Source organism: Ahaetulla prasina, chromosome 3, assembly GCF_028640845.1.
Source record: "Ahaetulla prasina isolate Xishuangbanna chromosome 3, ASM2864084v1, whole genome shotgun sequence".
NCBI classification, from domain to species: Eukaryota; Metazoa; Chordata; class Lepidosauria; order Squamata; family Colubridae; genus Ahaetulla; species Ahaetulla prasina.
Window position 1 is genome coordinate 201,125,371 of NC_080541.1, and position 22,050 is coordinate 201,147,420.

A 22,050-nucleotide genomic window follows, 5' to 3' on the forward strand; every position below is an offset into this window, starting at 1 on the left:
TCACACTCAACTGGCAAGTCAGTCAAAATATCCTTCTAAACCAGCTCCTGGATTAGAAGGCTCTGGTCACAGTCCCTCATCTGGATTAACAGACAATGCTCTAGATGGGCTTCCTTGAAGGCGACTCAGAAGCTACATGTGATCCAGAATTCAGCTGTTATGGGTCCACCTTACTACACACATATAATACCATCCCTGCATAAATTGCAGTAATTACTGGTATACTTCTATTATTCAGAGGGTAGGTTACTGTGTACAAAGCTTTATGGCACAGGGCTAGAATATTGGAAGAATTGTCTATCTCCATTTCTCTGCTCATCCAAGAATATTAGAAAGGTTTGGCATATTCCAGGTCACATCTGTTTAACAGTGCCAGCATGAACTATTGTTGTTCCTATTAAATAGAACAGTCTTCTATTTAAGACTGTTCCGAGTCTTAAGAACAGTTCTTAAAAACACCCAGAGATCCAGATGGTTCCAACACTGCCAGATTTCAGAAAGGCCCTCCCAAAATCTAGTCTTCCCACAGCCGGGAGGTCAGGATGTTCCATGAGCCATCAGTGCGTTAATATAGGCAGTTCTCAGATTCAAAGTTACAACAGCATGAATGGTACTTATGACAGGTCCTTGTAGTTCTGGCCACCACAGTGAGTTTCACTTCTAATGTCAACATTTATGATGTTTCCTGACAGCTTCCATAAGCAAAAGTCAGTAGGGAAGCCAGCAGGAAGCAGCAAGTCACAGCCATGTGAGGTCCTCACTTAAGGAGCCATATGGTTGTAACTAAACAATGGCAACCAGGCCTGCCAAAACTGTCATTGCTAAGCGATGATGGTTGATGGTATCACACTTAGCAACAGCAATTTCAGTCCTGGTGAATTTTGATGCAACAGATCTGTGTGCTTTTTAATGGTATTTCCCTTTTGGATTTTTATTATTTATATTCCTTTGCTGATTTCAGAGTTGCTAGTGGCCAGAATTACTTGCAAGCGGACAGTCATATAAATTGAATAAAATAAATATGAAAATAAGCATTTGAAGAGTTTTGAATCCACCAACCCACCCACCACAAAAATGGTTGTTTCTGCTGTTTCTACAGTAAATGTAAGAGTAGCATCTAAAAAAGGAGACAAAGGTTGGTGAAGTTTCAGCTATTTTATCAAGTCAGCAGCAGGAATAAATAAAATATTGTTACAGGCTTTCAAGCTTAAGGTTACCCAAAAAGAACCAGGATTGAAAAATAAATTTGCAAAAAACAACATAATTATTGTGTTCCATTTTCATCTTCCTACTGCATCATTATCATATATACCAGGATTACACACAGGAAAAGTTACTATAATAGTTATTCAGTGCAAAAAAGAAAACAATTCAAATCAGGCTAGATTTTTGCAAGAACAACTAGTTTAAAGAGAGATTCACAAAATCTCTGGTAACATGAAGGTTTTGTCCTCTCTTCAGTGGGGATTGTCCATTTTCTTTTTTTCCTGCAACAACACATTTCAGTTTTAATTGGAGAAGCCAAGGTTAATTTTTTTTAACAAAATGCTGCTGGTTAACAGGTTTTCAAGTGCTTTTTTTTTTTAGCTTCACAACCTCAGCAACAACTTTTTAAATCAATATTCTTTTCATTTCAATGTGAAAGTGAACATTGCATCCAATACCTCAATTGTAAATTAGACTTGCCCTCCCAAATGGGCCTTCCTGCATCATCAACATTGCCTTACACAATGTAAGCCGCCCTGAGTCTTCGGAGAAGGGCGGGATATAAATTAAAAAAAACAACACATTCATTTTCTGCTAAAGCTGTGTTTCTCAGTCTTTTCAACGTTAAAACGTGGGGACATCAGCTCCTAGAAATTATGGGCGTTAAAGTCCATGCGTTTTAAAATTGTAGAGATTGACAAAACACTGTGCTAAGACGTTCTGTGTAATGGAAAGTAATGCTTATAAGTGGGGAAGGGGAAGGCAGCTGAAACAGAATATTGACTTTGTAAAATCACAGACACCATGGAAATGGAAAGCTAGGCTCAGCAGGTAATGCTCAGTCAGCGCACCTTCCGTCAAGGGTGAAATGCCGTTGAACTGCTCTTGTGGGTTGCTTCAGAGATCTGATGGGCTTGAAGCACAGCTACTGCTTCCTCGATCTAACAAAGGCAAAGGCAAAGATAAGATTGGAGTTTAGAACAGTTGGTTGCAGAGTTTGAAATATCATTGTTTCTGCATCCAAATAATCCAACACACAAAGCCTGTAAAGGGAAGCTCCACTTGAATTTTGCTGGTACAGTAGCTCATGCTCCTCCAGAGCTCTGCTGATGCTTTGAGATTAGAAGTCCCAGAATTCATTGGCTCCGATTCCAATTGTCTTGAAAGACTCCAAGTTGGAGAAGACTATAATAACACACTGAGACAATTTTTTCGCTACTTTGGTGAAATGGCCCGCATTTAACAGATCTGGGAAGTTGTCTTTATAATCCAGTTCATCTGTTTACTTGTGGGCTCTCTTCTCTACTTGGCACTGAGCCCACCTTCACAAGCCTTCTGATAAACAATCGTGCTATAAAATATTTGAAAAGGGGCTACTAATTAAGAACAATGCCACCCAAAGCCACTTAATTATTTCCCATTCAAATTCAATGTGTTTTTTAATCCGCACTTGAGCTTTTAAGATACATGAAACTCTTTCATGCTAATGGAGATGCAGGAGAGGAAGAACACAGATGTGACTTGGTACAGAGATAAAGCAATTTTTATTAACTAAAAAGTGTTCTTGAAAACAGCGATAGGTTAAGACCAGACCATGAATTAAATTACTCTACAGGTAAGTCCTCAATTTACAGCCATTCATTTAGTGAGCATTTGAAATTGTAAACGCACTGAAAAAAGCAACTTACGACCAGTCCTCACACTTAAAAGCACTGCAGTATCCCCATGATCGTGTGATCAAAATTTGGGTAGTTAGCAACTGGAATGTATTAATGACAATTGCACTTTCCTGGCATCATGGGGTAATCTTCCCAGCTGGCTTCTGACAAGCAAAGTCAATGGGGAAGCCAGATTTACTTAACAACCCTACGACTCACTTAAAAACTGCAGTGATTCACAACTGTGGCAAAAAAGGTCATAACATGGGACACAACTCACTTAAAGCCCCTTGCTTATCAATGGAAATTTTGGGCTCAAATTTTGGGCTCAATGTAAGTCGAGGATTACCTGTAGTCAATATGTCCTTCTAGGATCAAACCTGCTTCAATACAGGTACATGAATATACAGTAGATATATAACAGGGAGGCTATAAAAACAAACACCTTGAAGAATACATTCTTACAAGTTTAAATGTTATTTTAAATGCAATTCTTCCCAATCTTTTGTATCACTTCCATTATAGCTGCTCAAGATTTTCTTTCTAATTATAGTTCTTTCACAGCACCTTTTTAAACAAAACTAGCATTTTCACAATCTGTCATGCTTTTCTTCTGACCATAATGATTCTTCTGATCATTCTTAGAACTTGCCATATTCATAGCAGCACTCCCATATCATGCTAAGATAGATCGGGCCAGTAATGAATACATTACTGGTATATGCAACCGCTAGATTCCCAAATCAGAAATTTGGTAGTTAGCTGGCGATCAACCACCAGAGAGTGCTATTTTGATAACATCATCCTTTCTAGAGGCATCTAGTTGGCCATTACAGAAGGCAGAATAAAGGACTAGGTCAGGGGTCGACAACCTTAAACCCTCAAAGAGTCACAAAGATCCTAACCAAAAGCCCCCCCGTCCAATTCTGGAGTAGACTGGAAGTCCAATTCCCCCACCATAGTGTCTCCACCTAGTGCAGTGTCCTTTTTCCGCTACCTATCTTAACCAAAAGCCCTATCAATTGTGGAGCCGACCAGAAAACCCGCCCCTTGCCATAGAGTCTCCTCCTGGCATGCCATGCTTCCCCCGCCCCCCCCCCCTCTCAAAATTGTGGTGCTGACCAGCGACAGGGAGCCACAGCAGAGGGATGAAAGAGCCATATGCAGCTGACCCCTGGACTAGGTGAACATTTGCTATCACTCTTCCAGTATCCTTATGTTCATAAGGTTGAAACAGGAGTGAAGGTATGTAGGAGTGAATACAGTTAATATTTCTAGGCTGTTGGTCTCTGTTCTTCCCTCATGTTATTATTATAATGGATCACCATTAAAAAGTTAAACCAGATATGCATACAACACTTAAAGGACAATTACATAACCACAATTTTGTACAATAGCAAAGGAATAATCAGGAGATACAAAAGAACAAAGCAGGTGGAAAATCAGTCTGCCTAGGAAAAACTGAATTGAAAAAACAGCCATGGAGATGCTATTGAGACAAATTAACCACGCAGACCAACCTAACACAAAGTAGGACAATTCATTTCACCTGAAAAATTTGGAACGGCAGAATTAGGGCATTTTTAAGCATGGAATCCCAGTACCTTAGACTGAAGGGATTCTGGTGACTCCAGCATAAGTAGCAGATCAGAATTATCTATCTCCAACAGCATGCCTGTAATCTTCCCAGCAAGGGTGGGGTGCCTTGCATGAATTAGAGGATAGAGACGTTCACCTATGCACAGGGAAAAAAAGGATTAAAAAAGGAAGTACTGGGAAAGTACTGAATTTATCTTGTGTTTTATGAAGTCCCCCAGCCAGTTCTATTTCAGTACCTAACCTTCATCCAGCCCACCAACACAAGACTATGAGGTCTGAGAAGTTTCCTACAATCTTTGAAATAGCTAATATATCGTGATCATTGTCAGGTACCTTGGAAATTTTTAAATGGCAACTTCTTAGCTAGCCATCACCATTGCTACGGAATCCATATCTGAAAAGTAGGTTCATTAGCATGGGAAGTAGAACCTCAGATGGACCACCATTGCCTCAGACCTAGACCTGTCAATGTTCTGAGCCGGCAGATTTCATCCTCCGCTGCAACCCATGTGCTCTCCATAGCCACCAGAGTTAGAAGATGATACACAGATAATGCAGACAACCCAACTGACAGTCTGGTGTAGTGGCTAAAGTACCGGATAACAAAATGGGAGACTATGAATTCCAGTCTTTTTTTAGGCCTGAAAGTTGACCTGGCTGGTTGTCTTTGGGTCTCTCGTTCTCTTTCAGTCCAACACACTTCACAGGGTTGTTGTTGTGGGAGAAAATAGAAGGTAAGAGTGTTGTGTATACTGTCTTAAGCTGAACAAATAAAAAGGCAGGATATGAACCTAATGCTATTTTTAAAAACCTTTGAAGACTACACTGAGTAAATACTTTTCCTCATATCATAATTCTTTAAGCAATACTTATTTGTTACTTTTCTGGATCTCTATTTCTGCATCAAGGCCTAACGTTGATCATTAGATATTTTAGACCTGGGTGTCAAACTGGATGCATCATGCGCAGGCCACACCCACCTCGGCTCCACAAAGGCAAAAAAAAATTGATATGTCATGTGACATCACATGACGCAATCAAGTTTGACACCCGTGTTTTAGACCATGGGTGCCATCCTTTTGGCTTATCTGGGCCGTGTTGAGTGAAGAGGAGTTGTCTTGGGCCACATATAAAATACATAATATAGTTATATCACATAATAATAATAATAATAATAATAATAATAATAATAATAATAATAATAATAATAATAATAATAATAATAATAATAATAATATAACTCATATAATAACGTAAAAGTTTACAGTCTTGTGGGTCCACAGTACTAGCTATGTGGCCCATGGGCCCTGAGTTGGACATGCCTATTTAGGCTGAATAGTAAGGAAATACATGAACAAGTACATTCAGGTACTTGCTATAGAAACTAGATTATTTAAATTGGGTAAAGTAAAATAATAAAAAATAATAAAATAACATGTATCACTTATCAGCATTGGATGTTAGTGTTATGGTTATCACAGAGACAACAGCACAAAATGTGACAGCATTTATTGTCCTACTGTCACCCATAAAAATGTGCAGATAAATTTTCCAGTTTCCCCCTAGTCAGAAGATTATTGAAGTTAATTGCGAAATTCACAAATATCAATTTGATGGGCAATTTATTCAAAGGGAGTACAAGATGAAGGAGAAAAACTTTAGATATACTCAGAGTGAAATCTGCCTGATTTTTTTAATCCCCAAGCCTCTTGAAAAATTCTGGAAATATTTGGAAAACCCTTCTTCAGACCAGCGTGAATATCACTGGACTCAATTGGAAATCAAATCCTTCCTTATTTCACTTTTAATAGGAGGTAGTTGGGAGTTACTTTTTATGTCTCATGTTTACCATCATTAAATGTTTTGGTGGATAAGATCTTGCAAAGATTCCTTCGCAATCAGAGATGAGAAAACGACGAGCACTGTAATAACTACTGGTAATTGCTGGCCAACCTCAGCTATTCAGAAACATGTCACTTCTAATCAAAGAAGTTACACTGATCATTCTTTTATATACTAAATGACTAGACCAGCCTTTCCCAGCCTGGTGCCCTCCATCTGTATGAGGACTTCTGGGAATTGAAGTTTCAACACATCTGGAAGTTGCCAAGTTGGGAAAGACTGAGATAGATCAATTCTTCAAAAATGTAAAATAGAAAGACAGAAAAAGTGATAATCACTTAGGTGCACACCTATCTTGCATTAACAGATATTGCAGTCTTTGGTTTTTATAAATATCCATAATAAATAATATTTGGATAGAGATTTCATTTCTCACAGTGCTTTGTGTGCATTAGCTATAGGTACTTTGATCTGCAAACTGCCAGGCTGTTGTTATTCCTTTAGCCCACATATCAGGGCTGTCAAACTCCTGGCCCGTGGGCCAGATGCATCACATGCTGGCCATGGCTACGCCTGGTTTAGCGAAGGGGAAAAAAGTCTCAATACGTCATGTGATGCCGCCTTGACGCTGTGAGATTGACACCCCTGTTCTAGATTGTTTGGGAGAGGGGTGTTATAAAGTCACGCACGTCATATTTTTGGAAGAGATGTGATTCTAACAAGATTCTAACCAAGGACTTCTTGATTTATCATATGGTTTCTTACATTCTATGACTCACCAGCCAACCCCTTGTTTTTTCTGTCCTGTTACCACATCTTAGGTAGGAATAACTAGATAACCTAGGCTGATCTCAAAAAACTAAGTAGACTTCATCCTGATTAAAGTCAGTTAGGTAGGCTCAAAAGAGTTTAGGCTGTAGGCTCCATTGAGTAGATGGCAGAAGCACACCAGAAGACAATTTCTGCGCTGTTACAAAAAAAACCCTCTACATAGACTGCCCATAAAGGCATTACAAATTGAAGTTGGTTGCAGTAAACTTTATCATTTGTTTATCAGGTGATTTAAACCAGGGGTGAAATCTAAAAAATTTCCCTACAGGTTCTGTGGGCGTGGCTTAATTTGTGGGTGTGGCTTGGTGGTCAGATGACTGGGTGGGCGTGGCCAATAACAATAAATAATAAAAATAATAAATAAGGTATACAAAACAATAAGAGGTACCAAAAACCAACTTTCACACTTTACACACACAATACAACACAACTGACTCACACACAATGTAAAAGCAGCTGCACTTCACCCCAAATGGCCCCTGCAACAAGCAGGAACCCCACACTTTCACACTTTACAACACAACAGACACAACACAACAGACACACACACACACACAATGCCACATACAGCTTTGTGTGATTTTGTATGTTTGTGTAGTTAGACTGAAACATTACAGAAACACACCAAATCTCAGAAAGCTGCACAAATATTTTACTTTATTATTTTAATTTATTTTTTTAGAACAGGGGTCTCCAACCTTAGTAATTTAGTTTGTGGACTTCAATCCTACAGTCCCTCATTCAGCAAAGCAGGAAGTAAAAGCAAGCTTTTTTTTTCTTCTGTAGCTGAAGAAAAAGCAAGGAGCAGTAATTATAGGTAAGTGAGGAGGGGGAATTGGCTGGGCATGGGTGGGGGCTCTTGTAAGTGGGGGCTGTTAAAAAGAGAGTTTAAAAGCCTGTGAGGAGCAGGAAACTCCTCTGGGATCGCCAGAGGAGGCTTTTAAAACCTTGGGTTTTTTTCTTGTTTTTTTTTTCCCCTTCGGCTGAAGAAGGTTTTTTTAAAAAAAACTTTTAAAGGGTTTTGATGATCTCTGCTCAGCCCCGCGATCATCAGAGGTTTTTGTTTTTTTACTTTTAAAGGCATGTTTCGGCTGAAGAAAAACTTTTAAAAGTAAAAAAAACCACCTCTGCTGATGGTGCGGCTCAGCAGAGGCGGGGGGGGCAGGGCCAGGGATTTTTGCTACCGGTCCTCCGAACCAGCAGCCGCCATCACTACTGGATCGGCCGAGCTAGTCCGAACCGGGAGCATTTCACTCCTGATTTAAACTGGAAAACTCAAGATTTCACCAAAGTAATACTTCTCCCTCTTTTCTCTCCAGTACTCGCTATAACAATTTCATCCCTTTTGCTTGCTTTATTCTAAATGCTATAAAGTGGACATGGGTGACACTGAACTAAGTCATAAAGCTAGTTTTTTCCGGGAGACTATTTCTTGCATCTGTATTGTCCAGAAGCAACAAAGACTGACTCCAGGACTCAGTGTGGTGGCCAGAAACATACAATTCAGAGCGAGACTAAAAATCTAAGCCTGTGAAGATAACCAGATAATAGTCCTCATCTCTTGCAATAGAAAAGAAGTTGCATCTTATCAGCTAAAAGATGCAGCTCTTCCAGTCTTTTTACTACAATTTGATTTATTCTGGTTTATTCCTATACAAGTACATATCCTACATACAGAGTTGTAGAGCATTAATCTAAGAAAATAACCTTCTAAAATACTGCATATCCCATTAGTGTATTAGTATATGCCTTTTCAACAGTGTCCCTGAGATTTGGAAGCTACCCACTGTATGGGTAGAGAACTTAGGAGAACTGTAAAGACCTGGCTCTTCACTCAGGCTTTGGGCTAGGATAGAAATGGGCTCAGCAAATGTAAGAGCATGGAAAGTTATGTGACGTTGCAGCACTATGTATATGAAGTTAAATATTTCATTTATTCTGTTTTCATTTAATGTTGTTGTGAGTTGCCTAGAATTATCTTGTATCAAATAGGCGGCCATGTGAATTTCTAAACAAGTAAAAGCTTTAGATAATTAGTAGAAAACATTATGATAGATTTTAGAACTAGTATAATACAGAGAGTTATTGCTTAATAATCATTCATTTAGCAATCATGATGGCATTGAATGAGTTATAGGATTGGTCCTCATAGTTGCAGCCATTGCAGCGTGGCCTTATTAAGGCTTTATAAAGCAGTACTAATACTTCATGTGATTTTGATTCTATGCCTCTGTTTATACAACCAAGGATTGTATTAGCTTTTTTGGCTGCTGCTGCTCACTGAGTGTCAGAGTCAGGTGACTGCAATTCAAGCACTTGCAACTGGCATGCAATTACAATGGTTGTGGTGTTCCATGGTCACATGGTCTCCATTTGGAATCTTCACAACCAACTTCTGACAAGGATAGTCAATGGGGAAGATAGCAGGAAGCCACAAATGGTGATCACGTGACATTGCACATAACAACCAGGAAGGATTTTGTTAATTTCAGCAACCAGATCTGCCAGAACTGCAGTCATAAATCGATGCAGTCACATGACATCACATTTTACAACCATGTTACTTAGCAATAGAGTTTTCAGTCCCAATTACTGTCATTACAAACAGTACATGTACATCCATTGACAAGAAACAATGGATGGAAACTAACCAAAGAGAGAAGCAACCTGGAATTAAGGAGAAGCTTCCTAACAGTGAGAACAATTAACCAGTGGAACAGCTTTTCTTTAGAAGTTGTGGGTGCTTCATCACTGGAGGTTTTTAAGAAGAGATTGGACAGCCGTTTGCCTGAAAGGGTACAGGGTCTCCTCCTTGAGCAAGGGGTTGGACTAGAAAATCTCCAGCTCTATTCTGATTGATTGAAGTACATCTTCTTTTAGGAAACATTGTTTTCTAAGCTGAACTATGGTAAGTATAAAATATTTGATTACAACTTCTTCTATGAGAAAGTCCTGGCTGAGCGGGAAGTTCACACGCTGCCTACTAGAAGATACACACCACTCACCAAGTATTTGTTTCTGTTCTTGAGGAGGGGCTGCAGCCAACACGGATGTGGTCAAAGGCTCCTGTCCATGGATATGAATGATTGGTTCTACAGCCTAAAGCCCAAGAAACAAAATTTACTGAGAAGAGCCCTTTCCCTTCCTACCGAACAACTAATATCAACTGATGACTCGCCGTGAAGTATGCATTGGTTAGAGCTTTTCTTCTCTTTGCAAACTCATATAGCAGTTTTAATACAAACATGTGTCCAACTCAAATCTTATCCAGTGAAAGAATTTATTCTTCCTCCTGGCCATATCGAAGAAGCAACACAGAACCTTTGATTTCTATACACTACGCAATAATCAATATATAGCTTAAGTTAACTTAAAAGTTGGAATGTTGTTGTATAAATATATCCTTTTCATACAGAAGGCTATAGACCTAAACCTCAATCATTGTAGCCCAAAGATCCCCACTATGTTCTGACCACTGGACAAATACTGAAAGTATCTTGCAGTGTCCTTTCAATCCTATATTTGTATTCTTTTTAATCAAGGTATGTTTTTGTGTGATCAAATGCAGAAGAGAACAATCTTGTATTTTCAGTGTAATAATAGCACAATAACCAGGAGTGTAGTGCTCTCCATTTCCATCTAGAGGGAAACATAGGAAAGGAATGTTATTGGTAATCTGGTCACCTCACCTGATCAACCAAGTGTGCAAACATGAACTGGCTAATGATCTGACTCATTGGTTTCTCTGTGAGTCAGTTCTCACCGATATCCAACTTAAGACCATTCCCAAATCAGAATCCCAGCTCTACATATCTCTGCTACAATTTGTCAAATTCAGTATCTCAGCAATAACCCATCTAAGAGCAGTTAGGTTCTGCAACTAAGTCTGTCTTTGAACTGCAGAATGGAAGAGTAGAGACCTGTTGCATTGGCAGAGATGTTACTGCGTCCAAAGGCTGGACATTCCTCACAGCTGAAGAATACTTGTACTGCGAGATACCACGTGAGAAAGTTGGAGAAGAGGAGGCTCTTGCACTAATGGTCTGCGTTCCAATGTTGACTGGAATGAAACCAGAAATATTTTGAAGGAAGGCTTTAATTGTTCCACAATATTACATGTTTATTTTTTATTTAAAAAAAAACACTTTTAAAATAGCACAGTTCTGCATTGCACCTAAACCTGGGAAGATACAGATCTGTAATAGCCTTGCCAGATTTCACATGCATGATACATGGTACAAAAGTAGAAAGATATCCCCAAATGACAAAGATTACATCAGACATAAACTCTTGGTTAGCCTTTTGTCCAGAGCAGGCTCCCAAGAAGTAACATTTTCACCAGTCTGCTGTCCACACATTTAACCCAATTAAGCCATAAATTTAGTTTCTTGGGTTATACTTAATATTAAAAGCCATAATGTGTCTTAACTGTTTTAGCTTTGTGTAAACCCATTCCTTCCAGATAACCCTCATGGGCTTGCTCAGTAAGCCAAAACAAATTTAATTTAGATTTAAATTATTTTTAATTTAAGCTTTAGCATTACATGGTACCGTATTCTCAGATTTTATTTTCCAGTCATACAGCAACAGACTTCCAAAACTTAAGGTTTTATGTTAAGAAAGAAGTAGCACGTTGTAGAATTCATTGTGCAAACTTTTAAGGTTTCCTTTCCTCCCTGTTTCCGGTCAGTGATTCAAAAAACCAAGGCAAACCCATTCCCTTGAGAAATCTAAGTTCCATTCATCTGGACGATGTACTAGCAAAAGCCCCAAACCTACCCACTCTCTGGCCAGTGGATGGTACTCTGGGAACTTGAGTGGAGGCTTGTCTCATAGTGCTGATGTTGGAGAGGAGGCGGCGAGGGGGTCCATTAGGCCTCACCATTGGAGTAGCTGGATGATAGGATGCTAACAACAATTAAATACCTTCCGTCAGAAACCTTAATTATAGATGAGATCATAGCAGTAGTTAATACCAGAATTCTGGTTCATTCTCATTACGGAATTTACAGTTAAGACTACCAGCCATGCACACCACCCCGTAATATTATGAATCATAGTTTGGTTGCTATTTTAAGAACATTTCTTAGTCCTACCCCATGACATTAAAGGAAAGTTTTCACACATGGGCAACCTCATTTCATTACATTCACAGACATATTTTTCTGGATAATAACATTTCAACTCACAAGGATGTCTGGAGGACTGAGTGTTCCAGCGAGGGGCTGGGCGGACCGGGGCAACTGGGCTTGGACTGTAGAAAGTAGCTCTAGTTTGTGGCTGAGAAGAAAGAAGAGAAGGCGGCATGACAATGTATATAAACTAACAAGGTATTTATTTTTTTTACCTCATTAACATTTTGAAACATACGAAGGAACCAACATGGGGATTTTATAAGTTCTGTGCAGTGATGGGTTGCTACTGGTTCACCCTGGTTTGAGTGAATTGGTAGATTCACCCAGATGTTATCACGGACGCTCTGTGCATGCACAGAAGCTTCTGCGTGTATGTGTGTGCTTCCAATAATGAACCGGTAGAAAAGATAAGTGAAACCCACTACAGATTCTGTGATGTTTTTATTTTTGTACTTCCAGTATTAATACAGATTGTTGCTATCCTGCACTAGGTTTATAAATCTAAGAGTTTTTCCCAATCTGGTGCCTCCAGATTGGGAATTTCAGATCTAACTCAATGACTGATGATGAATTCATTAACATATCCAGGCAGGTTTCATGGCAACAATATGAAAATGTTTTGCTATTGTCTTCTTTTTATTTCCCAGTCTAGCTTCAGTTATATGCATAATTGAATAACGTCACTGGCTGGAGATGACGATACGAAGCTGTTGTCAACCTAGTGAATTTCAAATGTATTGGACTACAGATTTCAATCAGAGCATGGTGAATGAACAATGATGAAGCCTCTCTTCGCATGCAACAAGTCACTTCATTTCTTATTTGAAACAATTCATTGTTTTTCAGACTTCTAACACTAGAATTTGAGGGCATTCAAATTAAGCTGATTAGATTTCGATGAGCCAAAATAATACCTCTTCACAGAGTGCATAATTACCTTGTGGAAATAATATCCATAAGAATGATAATAGGCACTAACAAAATTCTAACTTAGTGTTACATGGTACCAAAAATCTAATTTTTTCCAGTTTTTCGTTGTTAATATTGCAAGGATTAGATAAATCATTTATCTCTCTGTGAAGATTAAAAGAGAATGCATCTCACTCCCATCTCTGTCCCCAAAACAAAAAAGGTTTCCAAATGATTGTCCTGCTCACTGGTGATGCCATGACATCATTGGTACTCCAGGCGGGCACAAGGGCAAAATATAATGAAGGAAACAGTAAGACAGGAACGGTAGGCATGTTTGTGCTCTTATGCACGCCCCTTACAGACCTCTTAGGAATGGGGTGAGGTCAATAGTAGACAGTTTTTGATTGAAGCTTTGGGGATTTTGGGAAGAGACCACAGAGTCAGGTACTTTATTCCAGGCATTAACAACTCTGTTACTGAATCATATTTTCTGCAATCAAGATTGGAGCAATTAACATTAAGCTTAAATCTATTGTGTGCTCTTGTATTGTTGTAATTGAAGCTAAAGTAGTCTTCAACAGGAAGGACATTGCAATAGATGATTCTGTGAGTTAAACACAGGTCCCCAGGTTGGGGAAAAAAAGTAGTCCAGCCTAATCACTCACATGCTGCAGGTATAAATTTGATTCTGATGCCTGTGGGCACATTTTAAAATATGCACCTCAAGGGAGAAGTGTTTTTATATTCCTTGAGATCTAAGCTGTCAAATGCTGTTAGCTTTATGCATCTTTAAGGGAAGCGGTATTCTTATAGGTCTTACCTGTGGAATTGAGGGCAGGAAGTAGCCTGTAGAAGGGTGGAAAGAACACAGGAGTGGACCAGGAAAGGCCCTCATGGTGGCCAGCCTCTGCATGTATTGGTTGGTGAGAATGGCTTTTCTCTCCTCTTTCCGTTGGGCAAGGGCCACATACAAAGGCTTAGTGCTGACGATGCGTCCATTCATTTCAGTCACAGCCTTGGTCGCTTCTTCTGGGGAAGAAAAACATACAAACCCAAAACCTTTGCTGTGTCCGCCATCCATCATTACCTGAATAGGAAATTAAAACAAAGTCCACTGAGCCCTTGACTCTTAGCACAGACAGGGATGTTCACCCTGGTCAATATGGTCAAACCAGTCAAGATGGTGCTTACAAGAGCGCAATTAAATTTTATTTTATTTAGCGTATGGCATCTACAGAAGTCATGCAATCACTGATATACAACACTAATACACAAATATGCGTTTACATAAAGGTGTGTGTGTGTGTGTGTGTGTGTGTGTGTGTGTGTGTACAATACAATATATGAGATAAAATATTAGATTAAGGTAAAACCATGATAAAATCTTCCTAATGTGGTACTATAGAGTCACAATAGGATAGATGTTCTAATTCTATATCTAAGGATCTATATCTAACCATCTAACTCAGTGATGGAGAAAGCAAATGGCACCAACTGCCGAAAAGGGAGCATTTCACATGCACGCTCGTCAGGGCCAAGATCAGGAAGAGGAGCTGCCTAGGGGGCATGTGTGCACAGATAAGGTACTTCCGGTTTCTGACGCCCACATGCACACTGGCCAGCAAGTCTTCCAGTTACTGCCGTGCATGCACACACACCAGTCAGCTGGCCAGCACGCATGCTTATGCAGGAAAATGGAAGACCAGCTCTTCTGGTTTCTGGCAATGCTGCACGCAGAAAGGCCAGCTGATCGGCTTGTGCGCATGTGTGCCAGAAACCCGGAAGAGGAACGGGCGATGCTGCGCATGCCAGACAACATGGCTCCATGTGCGACTACAGGCACGCATGTGATAGGTTCACCATCACAGATCTAACTGCTTCTGATGTGGCTGCAATGAGATCATCCCAGCCCAGGTGTATGAAGTGTAGACTTCTTCCATGATGGTATACTCCGAGTAATGCTCTCTCCTAACAAAACAGCTAAAAGTCTATACACATATCAACCGAAATGGATACTGTATTTCTTACTGTCAAAAATTACAGAGGCAGCAATTAGATTACAACAGTTCTTTTAAGAACTCACCGACAAAAGATATTGGACCCCAAATCTGTATTTTGCAACTAAAATAGAAGTACAATCAAAGCTCCACATCTTTTTAGGTAGGCTGCACATAAAAAAAACAGTAGAGCATCCATTGCACTTCTGTGGCCATCATCTAGATTTGTTGACCACAGCCTGCAGACACCCTGTGCATAGAAAGAGAAATGGACCGAAGAGAATGAACCAACTGGCAACTTTTCCAAACTCTGGAAAAACAAGCTTTTAAAAGCAGTTTGCATGGATTAGGGTTACACAACTTCACATTTGGCATACAGAAGGTAGGCTAGGTGTAAAGGCTACAAAAAGTAGTGATTCCCAATGCATCAGAGTAGGGGGATGAAGCCGCAACAAAGTTATTTTTGATTTGGGTTGTCATTGCATGAAATGCAACTAATTTCCTCTCTCATCGTGTATTTAACAGCTTTCTTCTGTTATATTAACAGTGGCAATTAAGGAAATTTGGAAATATTAAAACTCTAGTTTAAATTCTTGTTTTCAATTGAAAGCTAATAGCGATATCAAACAATCAACTACAGAACAGATTTGAATATGCCTCAATGTTAGAATCTGCCTTGCTGGTAGAACATTATATACAGGGATGAAATGGTCCCGGATCGGACCGGATTGTGCGATCTGATAGCGATCGTGACCGGTAGTTCGGTGATCCAGTAACTATCGCAGAGCAAAGCTCTGCCCTCCTGCCTGGGTGTCATTACTTCCTGGTTTTAACCAGGAACCAGGAAGTAATATGTTTTTTACCTGCTGTGCATGCGCAGAAGATTTTGCGCATGCGCAGGTTTGTGTGCGCATGTGATGTGCGCATGCGGGCATATGAACTTCTGAACTGGTAAGGAAGGTAAGTAGATTTCACCCCGGTTATATACCATGGAAATGATGCAGATGATTCAATTCTAAATGTCCTTCTCCGGCCTTTATTACAAGCTTCGTAATATACTGTGCCCAAACTTTTACATAGCTTCTAACACACAGTAATCAATGTATTAAATTGGTTTATTATTTCAAGATTGTATAATGTTTCTACCCTTTCACATTCTCTCCCCCAGAGAGGGAGAAAGAGAGAATTTGCAGAAACTTGGTTCTATAGGATAATCTTATATTTATCAGTAAGCCACATTGCTACCTCTGCATTCAACAACTGTACAAAACAAGTCTTGTGTTTTATGCTTTCAGACAGAAAAAATAGATTAAAATGTTTTAAATAAAAAACATAGCAATCAGAATTACTGCACAAAATACAAGGCATAGAGAGGGGTAATTAATTATAATTACACGGAGACTGACTTGGTGTCATAAAATGAGCTTTGGTTTAAGCATATTAATAAATCAATCAAAAAAAATTAAGAGAGAATGGTAACGGACTGCAGTGCAAGTGAAAGCTCCTGTGGTTATTATTCCTTCCATATTATGCAGCCCTACATATTAAAACATCCACTAGGTTTTGGTGAAGCAAATCATGAAACGAGTTCAAACTGCATACTGAAAGGATACAGCCCAGTACTATTTGCAATTGGTGAGAACAACTAGCAAGCATCCCTATCAAATATGCAAGGATATTTAGGTGTTAGAATCTGACCTTGGCACTTGTGATGGTTCCATAGGGTGAGAATTCTTTTCTCAAATGCTCATCATCAATGCCATCGTCCAAGTTCTTTACATACAAGTTTACTCCCTGAAAGCAAACAAGCACAGCCATTTTTGTCTCTTCACCATAAATGATATTGAAATAAGAGTTTTGTAATGAATTTAGACATATAAGCAGTGGTGGGATTCAGCCAGTTCACACCGCTTCGGGAGAACCGGTTGTTAACTTTCTGAGCAGTTTGGCAAACTGGTTGTTGGAAGAAATCATTAGGGCAGAGACCCAGTTGTTAAATTTCTTGAATCCCACCATTGCATATAAGTGACAACATCCAGTATCAAAAGGCTGAAAGAACCTCACATGCTATCAAGAGCAGTATCTAAGGTTTAGGATTAGCTTTATCTGATGAGTGGTCATGCGAGTCAAAGATAAAAAAGAGTTATAATTGAAAATACCTAGAAGACTTGGGGGAGGGGCTGCCCTAGATATTATCTTTCAAATTCATGAAGTGAATTTAACATTGACCTATGCTAACTATTTGCCATTTACCCAGTGCCTAAATCTAGAATACATGTTATTTTTATTGAATTTGTTCTCTGGTTTTTATACCCACTATAGTTTACATCTTGCTAATGAGGGTCAAAGCTACTTACAGCCAGAAGGAACAATGCAACATTAATATAGCAATGACAATATGCAACAAAACAGAATAACAGCACCCTGAGGATCAATTCTAACAACCCATTCATGGCAGGATGATCCCTTTAATTCTCAATCAATCGCAACCCTTTCAGGAAAATGTTAATGGTTTCTGAAAAACAATGAGATGGGAGCAAACCTAAACTTGAGAAGAATGCTGTTCCCAAGGAGGAGGACACCAACTGAGAAGGCTCAATCTTAAAGTCCCTAAAGATGATATTTCTTAAGAGAAAGGATCTTAAAAGAGTCCACCCTTCCCAATTTTAATGAGTGGATGTAATCCACTGGTTGAAGGCAGTCCATAGATATCCAAGTCCTAAGCTATGTAGCATGTTTATATTTTACAAAAGAAGAATAACTGGCTAGAAAGGCCCACCTAGATACTGTAAGTAGTCCTTACCCAAATGAACCCCAAATTCCTCCTGGATTACAATAATCTACACATGCTATTCATGTAATAAAGATAAGAAAGAGCTAATTATCAGAAAACCCGATTAACTGAAAAGTTCCACATTTGAGAAATATGAGGAGCTTCATTTGAACCTTGACTCAGCACTTTCTGGGATAATCAGACTGTACATTTTTAAAACAGGAATATCCATTAATCCCTATTAATGGCTCTAAGGACAGAACTGGCCTCTAGAAAAAGTTTTTTAAACTACCATATTTGTTAACTTCCAATCCAGCTATATCTTGCCAACATTTGTGGTTTTTGTTTGGGCAAAATATATACCTTAAGAGTTTATAACATGAAGCAAGAAACATGCAGAATAGGAAACTGGGTCTAAATTAAAATGAGAAAGTACAAGAAAATGAGGTTTGACACACAGTTTGAGAACTTTTCTTGGGAAAAGACACTCTGCTTAAAAGGCATAAAAAGAAGAGAGACATCACTACACTTATTTGGTAACAACCTGACACTTACTGTTCAGAAACTTCCAAATCTATAGTCCATTCTTTCTTCAGGCAGCCCCCATTCCCCATCTGCCTCTTTCTGACTGACAGCAATACAGTAGAGTGAACCTAACTGCTAGAGTCATCAGAAAACATCCAAAGTATTGGATTAGCCAACAACAGTCACTTAAACTCAATCTATTCCAACTTTCTGTTCAATAGGTCCCAGTACAGAATAGGAAAGGGGCAGGGAATGAGAATGGAGAATGTTACAGTAATAAAACTCGCAATAAAATATGTAACTGTGGGACTGAATCAAATCAGAGTCAACTATAATACAAGATGAAGAATCATAGCCAGCCATAGATGGGACATTTGAGATCATTTAGCAGAAAAGGGGAATTTAGTTCAATTTTCCTTCTCTCACTCCCATTTTCATCAAGAGCCACAGTGGCGTAGTGGTTAGAATGCAGTTCTGCAGGCTACTTCTGCTGACTGCTGGATGCCTGCAATTTGGCAGTTCAAATCTCACCAGGCTCAAGGTTGACTCAGCCTTCCATCCTTCTGAGGTCAGTAAAATGAGGACCCAGATTGTGGGGGCAATATGCTGACTCTATAAACCGCTTAGAGGGGCTGGTAAAGCACTGTAAAGCGGTATATAAGTCTAAGTGCTATTGCTATCTCTGTCCCTTCATCCAGTCCATTCATTCTAGTAGAGGTGCATTTTGGAGTCCAACAACAGAATGTGGGATTTTTAAAAGACATCCAATGGTTCTGTACTAGCCAAACTTTGCCTTCGGCTCATATTACCTGATATCGGTTCATTCTTTCCTGCTTCATTTGTTCAAATTTACGCTTCAGCTCATTTTGTCGCTCCATCCTTTTTTGGGCTCTGCCAACAAATACTGTTCGGTCATTGATCTCACTTCCATCCATCTGCTCAACGGCCTACAGTGAGAAGAGGTGACAGGCCAGGCTGTAAATTTATTTCACAGGAAATCACCTCATACTTTATGATTTCGTTACACGTAGTCCTTGACTTACAGCCATAACTGGTATCAGAATTTCCATTATTAAGCAAGGCAGGTTGTTAAGTGAGTTGTGCACCACTTTACAACTTTTACCATGGTTGTTAAGCAAATCACTGCAGTTGTTAAATGAATCATGCTGTTGTTAGGTGAATCTTGCTTCTCCCATTAACCTCATTTGTCAGAAGTCCTTGAGATCTCAGATGACAATCATATGATCCTCGGACGCTGAAACTGTCCTAAAACTTGCTGGTTGCCAAGCACTCACATTTTGATCATGCCACCATAGGGATGTTGCAACAGTCTTAAGTGTGAGTACCAGTTGTATGTTGCTTTTTTCAGTGCTTGGTAACTTCGAAGAGTCGCTAACAGAGGTGGGTTTCAGCAGGTTCTGACCAGTTCTGGGGAACCGGTAGCAGAAATTTTGAGTAGTTCGGACAACCGGAGAACCGGTAGTAAAAATTCTGACTGCCCCTGCCCCCATCTATTCTCTGCCTCCCAAGTCCCAGCTGATGAAGACGAAATGGGGATTTTGCAGTAACTTCCCCTGGATTGGGGAGGGAATGGAGATTTTACAGTATCCTTCCCTTGCCACGCCCAAGCCACGCCCACCAAGCCATGCCATGCCCACCAAGCCACCCCCCACAGAACCGGTAGTAAAAAAATTTGAAACCCAACACTGGTCACTAAATGAATTTTTGTAAGTCGTGTACTAACTGCATTTATTTTTTTAATCAAGGGCTGCTTTGAACTAGCCAAAGGATGAAATACATCCTGCCACAGCCTGAAGAAATAATTGGAACACTAGTTCAACCTATGACGAGATACTACTGACTCTTAAACTCTTATTATATTCCCCAAATCTTTCCTCCTACCATTACTCTTTAGCAGAGAAAGGAAGATTGAGAACAAAGATCAACTTGCCTTCTGAGCATCTTGATGCTTCTCAAAATTGACAAAACCAAATCCTTTTGAGCGGCCAGAACTATCTATCATGACCTTGACACTCAAAGTTTTTCCTGGAAGTAGAACAAAAACTTTTAGGCTTATACTACAAGAAATAAGGTTTTCATGGAGCACTGAGGCACAAGGTGCTCAGCTCCATTCATGGATAGTAATGGATACATGCCAATAAGTACCACAGAGAAATTTTTACTCCAGGGAGGTATTTTTCATGTCTTCAAATTCTGCAATAGAAAATTCAAATTTGTGTCATGGCAGTTCGAGTGACCCAGAGTTGCTTAAATCACATGGCTAGCCATACAAATCAAGTTATTACTCTCCAAATACTAGCCATCCTTGTCATTTTATATATTTTACAATGAAGTCTTCTGCTTACCAAGTGCATCCACTTACTAGATAGCTCAAGACAAATAGGTCAGGTGTTCTGAATATCATTACAGGGAAGGAATTTCTAATTGATATTGAACAGGAAGCCATTTTTAAACCAGCTTACATATAAAAATGTAGCTTTCCATAATTCTGTAGCCTCCAAATATAATGGTTATCAATTTTCATTCCTTAGGGATACTAGACAAATTCAAAAGAATTAGAGGAGGTGATGAGCACTGTATCTGAACAGCAACAGATGGGGAAAACTTCCCAAAATATATCCTTAAAACAGATGCAAAATTGTTGTACCCTTATGGCTTAGATTATGATTTCAATTTTTTACTTCGCAATGGAATGTTTTTACCTATGTGGAAGTAGGTTAGATCACACTACTGGCTCTATCGTCTGCACAAAAAAACTGAAACAGCATCTAAGCCATGGTGGCGCAATGGTTAGAATGCCATATTGCAGGCTAACTCTGCTGACTGCCAGCAGTTCCATCCTGACCAGCTCAAAGTTGACTCAGCCTTCCATTCTTCTGAGGTCAATAAAATGAGGTAAAATGCTGACATATGTAAACTCCTCAGAGAGTGCTGCAAAGCACTGTGACACAGTATATAAGTCTAAGTGTTATTGCTATTTTGCTAAGCTGTTAAACTTATGCTCACTGTAACCCTAATCTTAACCCTAACCCTAACCCAGCACTTTTAACTGCCACCCTTACCAAATTTTGAGAATATTTCTTGCAACCTCTCGTCAGTCATGTCCTCTCCAAAGTTTTTGATGTAGACATTAGTGAATTCCATTGCTTTGGCTCCATATTCTGCTTCTCGCTCTCGGCGGGACTTAAAGTGGCCAACAAATCTGCAGAGTCAAGACAGGAGATGTGAAGCCAACTCTCAAAAGGGTATTGCAAGGGCAGAAGGGACCTCCTACTCTCTTTTATTCAGCTGACAAATTATGCAGCTGGGGCAGCTTCTTCCTTGCAGTTCTGCAAAGCCAAAGCTTGTCTTCTCAGGTGAATCTTTTGGAAGCCAAATTTCGATAACATTCAGAAAGAGGCAGGATTGCATGCTTTGGTATGTTTGCAAAGGTATTTTCTTTAGGGCAGGGGTTCCCAACCTCTGGGCCGCAGTCCACTATTGGGCCATGGCCTATTTGCAGAGGTGGGATTCAGCCGGTTCTGTACAGTTCGGCAGAATGCGGGAGGCTC

General features: G+C 39.6%; 1 protein-coding gene across 7 annotated transcripts in view; it reads right to left on the minus strand.

Moving 5' to 3' along the window:
- The window catches only part of PABPC1L (poly(A) binding protein cytoplasmic 1 like), a 32,227-nt gene that overhangs the window by 5,389 nt on the left and 4,788 nt on the right, over positions 1-22,050 (minus strand). The window contains exons 4-15 of one of the 7 annotated variants that reach the window (XM_058176503.1): positions 21,562-21,701; positions 20,430-20,524; positions 19,288-19,425; positions 16,879-16,974; positions 14,004-14,270; positions 12,326-12,416; positions 11,916-12,044; positions 11,057-11,196; positions 10,142-10,235; positions 4,469-4,599; positions 2,058-2,147; positions 1,141-1,487 (exon numbers count right to left, since the gene is read on the minus strand). In XM_058176503.1, the coding sequence (XP_058032486.1) occupies positions 2,064-2,147; positions 4,469-4,599; positions 10,142-10,235; positions 11,057-11,196; positions 11,916-12,044; positions 12,326-12,416; positions 14,004-14,270; positions 16,879-16,974; positions 19,288-19,425; positions 20,430-20,524; positions 21,562-21,701 (1,405 nt within the window). In that variant the 3' untranslated portion in view covers positions 1,141-1,487; positions 2,058-2,063. Of the gene's footprint in view, positions 1-1,140; positions 1,488-2,057; positions 2,148-4,468; positions 4,600-10,141; positions 10,776-11,056; positions 11,197-11,915; positions 12,045-12,325; positions 12,417-14,003; positions 14,271-16,878; positions 16,975-19,287; positions 19,426-20,429; positions 20,693-21,561; positions 21,702-22,050 lie in introns of those variants that run through there. The other 6 variants (XM_058176504.1, XR_009154348.1, XM_058176505.1 and 3 more) reach the window with 6 other exon arrangements.